The sequence below is a fragment of the Protopterus annectens genome, chromosome 14.part0 (genome assembly GCF_019279795.1).
Source record: "Protopterus annectens isolate FY-2018-M chromosome 14.part0, PAN1.0, whole genome shotgun sequence".
NCBI lineage: Eukaryota > Metazoa > Chordata > Ceratodontiformes > Protopteridae > Protopterus > Protopterus annectens.
Window position 1 is genome coordinate 732,477,214 of NC_056748.1, and position 12,305 is coordinate 732,489,518.

General features: G+C 41.3%; 1 protein-coding gene across 1 annotated transcript in view; it reads right to left on the minus strand.

Annotated features, from left to right (window-relative positions):
* IPMK (inositol polyphosphate multikinase) overlaps positions 1-9,502 on the minus strand; it is a 718,573-nt gene extending 709,071 nt beyond the window's left edge. The window contains exon 1 of the mRNA XM_044056471.1: positions 8,890-9,502. Coding sequence (XP_043912406.1) covers positions 8,890-9,091 — 202 coding nt within the window. The 5' untranslated portion in view covers positions 9,092-9,502. The remainder of the gene's footprint in view (positions 1-8,889) is intronic.
* Positions 9,503-12,305: the final 2,803 nt, after the last annotated feature.

The window sequence follows — 12,305 nt, forward strand, 5'->3', positions numbered from 1 at the left end:
TGGATGGGGAGTGCCAAAAATAGCATTTAAAAAAATAAAAGATACTTAAAACGCCTCGAGATTTCTGTTGCCAGAAGCCTGACTAGCAGTAGGAAAAGGCGTTTTTAGCCAAAATTACAACATGACCTTTTCTTATTTATGCTAACAGACCAAAAGCCCTTCAAAACAGGACCAGGGGAGTTATAGTCCTTTATCCTTACTAATACAGTATCATTATTGTCACAAGCTGACCTGTGTCTAATAGCTTCCTGTCTTTTAATCGTAGTCTAAATAGAACTTGGAGCAGCAGTGTAATTTCCCAGTTCACACTGTGATTCTGAAGTTCTGCAATGTTCATCCATGACATGATGGAAAAGGGTCCCTATGGAGGACCACTTATTTGGTTAAGAAATAAAACTTAGATTGTGCTTATTTAAATGACTACTTCTAAGGTGCTTCCACTAGCTTAGATGCTGCAGTGTGACTATGATGCAGGCAACCCAGTTTTGAACTGCTGGCTTGAGGCCTAAAAGACTAGCAAAAGGAGATGAGGGTCAGTTAGTGGAGTCCTGTGCTACTAATAGGAGGGGGAAAAATTTAAACCACTCAAAAAGATGGAGAAGTTCCATGAAGAACAAAATGCAAGTGAGCCACAAATGATACCCACTCAGCATCTACTCCTTACACCCCATTCCCCCACCACCTGCTCAGAAAAAAATATCAAAAAATGTATCCTCCCTAGAAGATGTAGGCCCTCAAAGTGATGGAGGGGATGCAGCAGATAGGGGGAGGGGGGTTTAGTCAGATGTTGGAAGACCACATTGTCAGACTGATAGGTTCATAGGTAGGTACTAGGCTATCGGCCCAAGGGCTTATGTAAGCCTAGCCAGCAAGGTTCCATAGCTTACGCCACCCAAGAAAATTATTTTCCTGTGCCACTGTCCAAAAAAAAAAAAAAAAGCCATTATTTCTTAACTGCTCCACCAGCGTACATGTGTGCAAGGGTATACACGTACACCTGCACTCATTGTTAATCAGAAAAGCAATAAACTCCAAAGTCCACACCAAATAATTTCTTTCATACAGCTGAAAAACGTCTGTTGGCCAGTTGTGCTTCTCTACATGGGTGATACTACACTGAGTTTATCAAAACTAAACCTCTTAAGCAACTACACTTCATGTTAGCTCACACACTTGCTGTGCCTGAAAAAGCATCATCATTAGGTCCACAACACTCAGTCATCAAATATCATCCCATTCTTTCCACTATTAACCCAGGAAGCTCTCTGCCTATTATCAATACTTTCAAGTAGTGTTTCAAGCTAAAAATTAACAAGTTATTTTTTATTGATTTGTTTAACTGGATCAGTGAACTAATTAAATGACCCTTTTCACCCCAGCCCTTGCCAGTGACAAATTAATTCAAACACCATATTCACAATAATAATTACTGAATTTGTTAAATTAACATACAGTGAATATTAAGGATTCTTTGCATTAAGCCATTTTGATTAATGCTCGGGTACAATAAACAGTTAACATTTAAAAGTAGTTCTTTGTAAAATTATACTACAAGCGAATAAGTGAACATCAGTAAAACAGCATCCAAACTGCCATGAAAGTAATGTGTCACTAGCATCAAAAAGTACAGTTTTGTACCTACCATAAATGTAGATGTTCGAGGATCTCCATTGCTGCAGTCCTGACTAATGGGTACTCCGCTGCCCTCCATCGGCCCGAATACCAAAGGGCTAGATCTGGCGTCGGTCATGGCGCCCGAGACTGACGTGGTGTCAGTATAAATGTGCATGACCGACACCATAACTTTAGTCTTTCTTGCCTCAGATGTCAGAATGCAAAAAAAAAAAAAAAAGGAACACCACCCAAAAACCCCAATCTAAAAAGAAAAAGGGGGAAGGAGGGAGGGAAAATTGGACTGCAGCAATGGAGATCCTCGAACATCTACATTCATGGTAGGTACAAAACTGTACTATGTTCGTCGTCTCCCATTGCTGCAGTCCTGACTAATGGGTAGAATCCCAGAGCAACGGAAAAAACAAAAAGGGAGGTCGGACAACTAAATAGCCTGAGGAGCTGCAGACATGCCCTGTAAGACTGCAGTGGCAAACCCAGCCCTAGACTTAGAATAAAGAGGCAAATGATAATGCTTTGTAAAGGTATGTACAGAACTCCAGGTAGCTGCCTCTAGAATGTCTTTAGTAGCTACCCCTCTTAAAAAAGCAGTAGATGTGGCCGTAGCCCTAGTAGAATGAGGCCTGATCCCAACTGGAACTTCTTCACCATGATGAGAATAACAAAAAGCAATACAATGGCCAATCCACTTGGAAATAGTTTGTTTCGAGACAGCTTTTCCACGGGAAGTCACAGCAAATGAAACAAACAACTGATGAGAACTTCTGAACTCTTTGGTTCTGAACAAATAATATTGTAACTGCCTATGTACATCCAAAGAATGCAAAACTTTTTCCCCTTCAGTTTGGGGGTTAGCATAAAAAGTAGGCAAATGTATAGACTGGTTCAATGCCACATTAGAAACCACTTTAGGCAGAAAAGTAGGATTAGTGCAAGGAAACTCTGTCCCTGTGAAAAATCAGAAAAGGTTCCACTGCCATGAGAGCCTGTAATTCAGATACCCTTCTAGCAGAAGTAACAGCCAACAAAAAAAGTCTTCCAAGACAACAACTTCAAGTCAGCCGTAGCTGCAGGTTCAAAAGGAGGCAGAGTCAGCTTCTCCAAAACAAAATTAAGATCCCAAGTAGGAGTAGGAGCCCTCCGTGGGGTCTTATATTCTTTGCCCCTCTAAGAAACTGTTTAAGCAATGGATGTGAAAATAAAGGAGGGTCACCATCATAGTGAGCAGAAATAGCTGCAGCATGCACTTTAATAGAAGAGAAAGACAAACCCTTGTCCAATAACATAGTCAAATATTGCAATGTACAACTCAAATCAGGCAATGTGACATCAAAGCCTTTAGCTGAACTCCAAAGAAAAAATCTCTTCCATTTATCAGCATAAACTTTTCGAGTACTAGGACGCCTGGCTTCCAAAAGAACATCCAAAACTTGTTGAGGGAGCTGAAGGCCCTCATTCTCTAAAACTGAATGTGCCAGGCTGTCAGGTGTAGGGATCGCACCCTGACATTGAGAAAATGATTGTTTTCTTGAGACAATAAGTGAGGAATCCGTGGTAATGGCCAAGGGCCCCTGAATTAAACTCCTCAACAGAGGGTACCAATGCTGACGAGGCCAATCCGGTGCTATAAGGATCATGCACGGTTTGTCCCTCCTGACTTTCAACAGGACTTTTGGAAGAAGAGGCAGAGGAGGAAAGGCATATACGTGAAGGTTGCTCCAACTGAAGGATAGTGCATCTATTTTCCAGGCTTTCGGATGAAACAGCCTTGTGCAAAACAGAGGTAGTTGGAAATACAGAGGAGAAGCGAACAGATCTATGTCTGGAGTTCCCCAAGCCATGGTCAACTGACGAAACACCTGAGGATCCAACTTCCATTCGTGAGGATCCACCATTTGTCTGCTCAGAACATCTGCTAGCAATTTTGTTCCCCTGGCAGAAACTGTGCTCGAAGAGTGATGTGCAGATCCAAAGCAGTTTCCCATAACAGCATTGCTTGTCTGCAAAGAAGGTAAGAATGAGTTCCCCCCTGCTTGTTGATGTACCACATGACAGTTGTGTTGTCTGTTCGAATCAACACTAGTCCCGGCGAAGCAGATCCTTGAATGCTTTTAAGGCAAATTGAACTGCCAGCATCTCCTTCATATTGATATGCAAGTGAAGCAACTCCGGGGGCCAAAGGTCTTGAATCCATTTTCCTTTGAAATGAGCACCCCAGGCTGACTCCGAGGCGTCTGTCGTTAATATCTGACTTGCCTCTGGTTGGGTCACAGAGAGTCCCTTGTTTAGGTGACATTCCTGAGCCCACCACACAAATTCCTTCTGGATGCAAGGAAGAATCGAATGACAGTGTCCAAATCGTGGCTGTGTTGAGTCCAAACGCTTTTGAGATACCATTGTAGCTTCCTCATATGCAGTTTGGCATTGGGAAGTACTAGAATGCAAGATGCCATGAACCCCAAGGCTTGAAGGACTGTCCTTGCAGTCAGCCTGGACAGGACTGATAGCTGTAGGAAGTACTGGTGAAGATTTCTTTGTTTGTCCGGGGTAAGAAATGCCATCTGAGTCGCTGTATTCAGACTCACACCCAGAAAACACATCTCTCGTGAGGGTACTAGACTGGACTTTATTTCGTTCACAGAATACCCCAGGCATCTGAAAACTGTCATCACACACTGCAGATGTCGAAGTAGTTCGTGCTTGTCTTGAGCCAGTATCAAACAATCGTCCAGATAAGGATAAATCTGAATTCCCGTAGTCTGAGAAAAGCTATTACTGGAGCCAGGACTTTCGTGAATACCCTGGGCAGTAGACAAGCCAAAGGGCAATGCAGAGAACTGATAATGCAAATTCCCAGTCCGAAACCTCAGGAATTTCCTGCAACTGGGCCTGATAGGAATGTGGAGATAGGCCTCCTTGAGATCCAAAGTCACCATCCAGTGATCCCTGCCCAGCATAGGCAACAGCTGTTGCAGTGTTAACATCTTGAATTTGAATTTCTAGAAAGGTGTTTAGAATGGATAAATCCAGAATGGGCCTCCAAGTATTTCCCTTCTTTGGCACTAAGAAAAGACGGGAATAAAACCCTGTGCCCCTTTCCGCAGAAGGAACTTCCTGTATAGCTCCCAACTGGAGCAGAGAAGAAACCTGTGCCTGTGCTTCCAATTTTTGCTGATGAGGCACATCCGGCATACCGTTGAAAGGCGGGAAAGTGTGAAAATAAAATTTGTAGCCTCGAGTTACAATGTCCAACACCCATTTGTCCTGGGTAACCAAATGCCAATTCCCGTTGAAAAGTCCCAGTTTTCCGCCCAGAGGAGCTGCCAGCAAAGCAGAGTCCGGCAGCCGAAGACACAGGTCATTGGGTCTGCTCCGAAAGGACTGACCCTTGCCCTCCCCAGCAGAAGGGGTAGAGGAACTCAAAGACCTAGAAGTAACAGGGCCCTGAAAGGAAGCCCTACCTCTACCATGCCTCGACTTGCCTCTAGAACGAAAATCCGAAGAGGGAAAAGACCATCCCTTAGCAGGCCAATTCCTATTGAACTTAGGAGGCTGAACCTGTAAAAATTCCTTAACTGTCTGCATAGATTTAGCTTTTTCCTCCATTTTTTTCAAAACTAATTCCACAGGAGGGCCAAAAAGAACATCAGACTGCAAAGGAGCATCCATAATCGAGCTTTAACATGCTCCGACAAGGACTGACCTTTAAGCCAGGCATGTCTGCGAACAACAGAACTAGTAGCAGCCACCCTGGAAGAAGCTTGTAAAGCATCAAAACCACACTGCAGAGAATGCTTCCCAACCTGGTCTGAAGCATGCACTAAATCCTGAAGCTCCTTACAGTCAATACCTTCAGCTAAAGCATCCACTTTACATTTCAATTGACTTAACAAAAATTCTGATACTTGAGCATATGAAACTGACAATTCAAAGCCCTCATAGCCAAAGTAGAAGAGGTATACAGTTTTACCCCACCTATCCAGGGCCCTAGCATCTTTGTCCAGAGGAACTGGATTCTTAACCACAGAGGCCTTAACGCCCTTGGGGCCTTGAGAAATAGTTTCAGGATCAGCTCTAGGGCTCTTAAACAAGTACTTGTGAGCTTCCGGAACCCTGTAGTATCTATCTGGTTTAACAGGGGCAGGAGGCAGAGAATCTGGGTTAAGGGCAGCCTCAGAAAACACATCCTGAACAACATCCAGTACAGGAGGAATAGCCAAGGGCCTGTGCTGAGGCAAAAACAAAAATTCTCTCAGCCTTTTACGAGAATCAGAATAATCCTGGCCCTCCCATTTGAAATGTTCCCTCATGGAATGCAAAGTTTCAGAGAAAGAAAAATCTTCTGGAGGGGACGCAGAGGGAGAAGCATCCTCAGCTTCCGAATCAGAATAGGGAGGGAAATCCCAAAGGTCTTCCACAGAGGAATCTGACTCAATGGAAGACTGAACCAAACCCTCCAACTCTGTCTCTACCCTGGGCCTCTTCTGAGGGGGAGGCATGGAACCCCTAATTAAAGTAATCAAATCTTCAGCCATCTTCAACATGTGCTTCCTAGGAGCTGGACCCTGGGGAAAAGCACCCGCAGGGGCAGATTTAGACTTAGAATGACCTCTGCCTAGAGAAGGAGGAGGCTTAACCACCCTACGAGGGGAGGGAGCCACAGACAACAGAGGAGCACCCTCAACCTGGCCTAACAAAGGAGAAGCCACCCCCTGTAGTAACAAAGGCTCCCCTTGACACTCAGGCACACTGTCAGAAAGAGCCACTGAAGCAGCCAGTGGTTCTACAGGACTGACGTCCGGAGCGGACGCCTCATCCTGCTTGGACCGCAAAGACTTTTCTTTGCGCTTCTTAGAAGAGCCAGTCGTCGGAGAATCTGACGGCATGTTGTAATTACAACGTTTACCAAACACCAGCCTAGCACAGTCCAACCGACGTTTAATAGTACGCTTATTAAAAGTAGCACAAAGCGACACCCAACAACGTCGTGCTCAGGCCCTAAACAAGGAATGCAGAGTGAATGGTAATCCCTATGAGGAATCTGTTTCCCACAAGAAATACAGTTATTAACTTTTTCTGACATCCGACAATACTGAGACAAGAAAAAGACAAAAAAATAAAATGTCCCCAATGGGGTACTTAGCCCAACTTGGTCTCCGGTCTGAAACTCGAAAACCGACAATTCCAGAACGCCGAACGGCACTTGCAAATTCTGCTTCTGCTCAGGACCATGCGGCAAGAAAGACTAAAGTTATGGTGTCGGTCATGCGCATTTATACTGACACCACGTCAGTCTCGGGCGCCATGACCGACGCCAGATCTAGCCCTTTGGTATTCGGGCCGATGGAGGGCAGCGGAGTACCCATTAGTCAGGACTGCAGCAATGGGAGACGACGAACATCTGCAGTTTGTTACAACAGTGCCTGTCAATCTAGACCCCAGTTTTCCTGCTGTATAATACAAAACTCAATCAAATAATAAAGGCGTTGGGCCTGAGCCAGCAATTTTTTGCTCCCAGCAATGTAAATGTCCAGAAAAGGAAAAAATATCTAAAAGTAAACCTTCACTGCATAAACCAATAATAGAAAACTGTAGAGGTTTAATGTTTTTACAAACAAGTTGCAAAGCATATGGGAACAAGATCACCTCATGTCACTGTCTTAAATGTTAAATGCTTTTAAGACCTAACTAACAAGTCTGCCTCTAATCTAAGACCCTTGCCCTCTGTAGTTATTTTCAATTATGAATAAGCACTACTAGATTAGAATTACAGACATGAATACTTTACAAGAGCAAAAGGTTATACCCTAAATATTTATCTGTATAACACAATGTTACCGTTTCTATTGCCGTAAAATACTTTACATTTACATGGTCAAAACTGGAAATACTGTATTCTTATTTTACATTTTAAAACAAGAACTGAAAACGTTTTGTGCAATTTAGCAAGTACAGTAACCCACAATGGGCTATCCAGTATGGGATTCACTTATGCAGTCTTCAGCACTACCTTTAAACAAAAGACAAAAATCAGTTTCTAAATAATCCATTCCCTACATCTTTCAGCCCCTTTCTTCATCAAAATTTGTGACACTATTTTGTGAGTGGTAGTCAGACTTACTAATGCAAAACACAGTGGAATTAAGAGCAGCAATTTTCTCCATGGTTGCAGACTACATTGTATATTCTATAAATATATATGTTACGCTTCTAATAGGCATCTCAGAAGACTGACATATCACCAAGAGATGTGAGGCCCACAATAAGGATATACATCATAAGCAGAATTATTTGGGGGATGTGACTATCCCCCATACTACAAGTTACTAACAGAAAAATTAAAGTCAGTAACAGGGAAACATGTCATCCCAATTAATTTTCTACTATTCACTTTTATTCAGAGCTGTGGAAGAACCACACCTCATTCTGGCAAACAACAGATGCAAGAGGAGAACCAGTCCATGGCATGATCATATAAAGAGATTTAAAAAAAATCTAATTTTCACTTAATTTGCAAATATATTAAAATGAATGCATGTTATCAAATATCAGACCAACCACAGGTAAGAGGGACGCTCTACTCATTTAAATGCAGTTTCCTTGTATACCATTCTCAAAACTAAGAATGCTGTGACCACTAGAATTCAAATATATAACAGTAAAATAAATGCATGCAAATATGTACGGTCATGCTAGAACTTTAATTAGGAATGCAAATCATTATATGCTATGGAGAAACTAGGTATGCAACCTGAAAACTCATTTTATTTTAACATAAGTGCTAGAAAGAATGTGAGAGCTGCATATAATGTAAAGCTTTTTAAACACTGGATGGGGAAGGGCAGCTGCAGAACAGGTAGAATAAAAAAATAGTAATTCATGCCTATACTCTGGGGTCAAGCAAAAATTCAATAAGTAAAACAGCTTGAAAAAGGTGAGCAGATATGCTGTGTACTGCAGTATGTCACTGATACTTTAGCTAGTATTTGCTTACAAAACTATACAAAATGAAAACGTATCAATATTATTGGAATGCTGTAAACAAATGTGTGTTCTAAGAAGTGTCCGATTGCTATTAGCGCATTTCTCAAACACCAGAGACAACATTTTAAATTACAAAAGGAATCTAAAGAGAGTCGGATCGACCACATCATGTCAAAGCACTTGAATCCTGTCAAGTTACTATGTGTAAATTCAGGGTGGGATATTACATTTATTTAATATTATAAAAAGTGGGAAGTGATCTACAATACTAACCAATTTTATTTTTTCCATACTTATGTCCCGCAACTTGATGAGACAGAGGTACACAGCCGTTTAAACATTTAGGAGTACCAGATGAAGGTGCCGGACTTTCATTCTCCAAGCATTTCGGTCCGCCGTGGTCATCTAGAAACTGATCGTTTCTGCCTGGAAATTTCCGAGATACCGTATCCAACGTCTGCTGCATATCTGCCATTATTCTTACATAAGGATCTAAAGTCCACAGAAACTGAGATGATTTAAACTGTTGTCCAATCTAGCTGACTAAATGTAGAAAGGCATTGTCCATTTATACTCATACTGAGCATGTTTCTAGTCTCAAGTCCTGGGGTTTCAGTCACCGATGTTCCAGCGTGCAGAGTTCAGCCTTGCCCAAGTAGCAGGCAGTCACTGTCAGCAGCATTACTAACTCCAAGGCCAGTTCCTGGAAACTTGAAGGGTTGTATGATTATAAACGAGTCCCATTTCCTCGTTGTCCATCAATCCACGACCTCCACCCATAACACGGGTACCACCACCCTCATTAACCTCCTACACACAGGTAATTCCCAAAGGCTCGGACCAATCACCGTCACTACCAAACTTGTTTTAATCATACATGAAAACTCTGGGCGGGCTCAATGCGTGGCAGTGCCAGAGTGAACTCGGGGGCGGAGCGCGGTCGCCATATTTAATATAAACTGTGGGCGGAGACCGGAGTAGGGAGTGGTAGTGGTGGGACTTGTGTCATTTTGTGTACCTTCTAGAAATGAGGTTGAAAGTGTGATGCGTTTGTTGTTGTTTTTTTTATAATTTATGAACCAAATGACAGAGACGTGGGGGTAGGATAGCGTACAGCACCTTGAAAAATGAATTCATGAAATCGTTATAGACTCTAAAAGGAATATGATGTGATAATATATACCCTGCTATTAGTATGCATGCATGGATTTTCTACATATAACCGTCAACGGCAGTCCCTACATCTTAAGATACGTGTGTGGAGGGTATTTACATAGCTATCCGCTTTCACTTTCTTATCCACGGAATCGTGCAATGAATACGTTTTAAAATACTGCTTAGTGCTATTAACTTGATAAACAAGACAACATAAAAAGAAAGAAAATGGCAATTAACATGCATTTTCTGACCTAAAGCAAGCCTATCTATCACTGCTTCACCCTTTCTCCCAAAATTGTCAGTTTTAGTAGGGTTGGAGTAATATTTTGATCCCAAATCAGGAATAGTTGACAGCTTTGTTTAACACATGTGCAAGTGGAGTATCTCTGTTTAGTGGGGGACTTACATAATAACACATCTATTGTAAATTAAAGGTTATGTTACGAGCTGGTGGCCTAGTGTACAAATATTATATATAATAGCAGTAAACACCAGCAAGTACTGAAAAATCCAAATGTAGACAAAGAAATTAGATTACTGTGTACAGCACAGAAATGTAGCACCTTTGCAGCTACTGTAATACCACGATGTGACTTTGGCGTAGTCTGATTTCAATATACTGTTGGCATAACCGGTAAACTTGAAGAGCTGGTCACATACGCAATACGTGGGTAGCACTATACCTTTTAAGACAGGTAAGTGATAAGGAGTTGAGTCACGTGACCTGGTAGTCAGTCTTTTTGGGATAGCTAACCAGTCAGCTAATCCAGGTACCCTTCCTTAGCTTCTGATATCTGATCCTCCGAAGCTAATCCAATTTATGTGGCCAGTGAAGAAATGAAAGCGTTCTGCTGTCATCGAGAATATGTATGTTTTTATGATCTACCCCATAAAAAAATGTGAAATGGCATAATGAAAGCATCTCAGCTTGTGATTGTGTGTGCCTGTTTCAGCATCTCTGAACTGTACTGTTAACCAAGTAATACACATACATTCTAAAAGAATCAGGCTAGCACAGTAGATGCACTTTGCTATCCTAAAATGTTACTTTGACAGTGAAAATCCAGATCCACTCCTTCATGTGTCATACCAGGGGATGTAAAATGCCAACCTAAACCTGATGCTACATAAATACTGCAATTTAAAGGACTGCATGTTATACCAGATTGAAGTAATGAGATTCAGGAACATGTTATGCTAATTAATCACACTAAACAAAGCAACACCTACCAGAGTCGTAGACACAAAAGAACAAAGGAGTTCCCGCTAGATGACTTCCACTGGTTTATTTTATTGTTCTACAATAATGCAATAAAAATAAATAAACACAATAGAGAACTAAGCACTTTCATCTGACTATTCTATGGAACTTTTTCAGAGTAGGTAATCAATATAATGACAGATTAAATAAATGCAACCCACCAATCACATAATCACCTCATGAATAATTCATTAATTTAAATACAGCTTAAAAATAAAACACATGAATTAAAACATTTAACTTATATAATAAATTGTAAATAAATAAACTTTAGTTGAGTCATTTGCTAATATAATAAAACACTTAGACTTATACTGTCCACAACAATGATATAATGAAAACTTAAGATCAGGGCCAATGTTAGCATTTTGGGGGCCACCAGCAAATGTCAAGTTGGAGGCCCCCTGAGCACTTACTAAGTATCATTCTGTCACTGCCAGACTTCTAGCCAACCTTTTAGCTCATGCTGCAAACTTTTAGGCGTAGTGCACACATACTGGCCTGTAGCTACAATGCTCTTACATTACAACAAGCTTGTGTACCACAATATGTTGGCCCTTCTCACAAAGGGACATTCACAGTTATTGTCATTTAGATGCAACAAGGATACATTACAACAACTACGTACACTGCTGGACTTAGGTGAAATGGTGCCCTAGGGCACTGCCTCCTGTTTCAGCCCCTCAAAACACCCATACATTCTCCAGTGCTTCCCTTTGTTACTCCCCATCTTGGGTTCCCCACACCATGCAAGTTACTTTTTTCTTCCATTTCTTAAATGTTAACTTTTCTCTTCAGCTTTTTCAAGAAGCCGTGACTTTATATATGCTCTGAAGTGCTTTTAGGTCTTTGTTTTTCTTTTTGCACTTTTTCATCCAATGATGACTTGAACAAAAATTATGATTAAAGAAAGAAATGCAGTGTTAGTGTTCAGCTTTAATTTTCTTGGCATCCTTTCAACATACCTTTCCTGACCAAGACAGCACAGTGATAACCATTTAGGAAATAACTCAATTAAGCCACTCTCCCAGAAGCCATAGGGGTTATAGATGCTCTAGAATGCATTTTAAAGCATTTCCCAAACTTTTAATCCAATAGTAACCTAAACAAAATTCAAGAGTAAGAAAAAGAATTGCAGTCTTACTTTTTTCTTTCAATGAAGACCTAAATTATGCCCAAGGTTTAATTTTCAAAGCTGACGAAGTCTTAGCTCACAATAAACTAATAAGCCAGTTTGTTGTGAGGATACACAGATCCTGTCTTGGAAAAC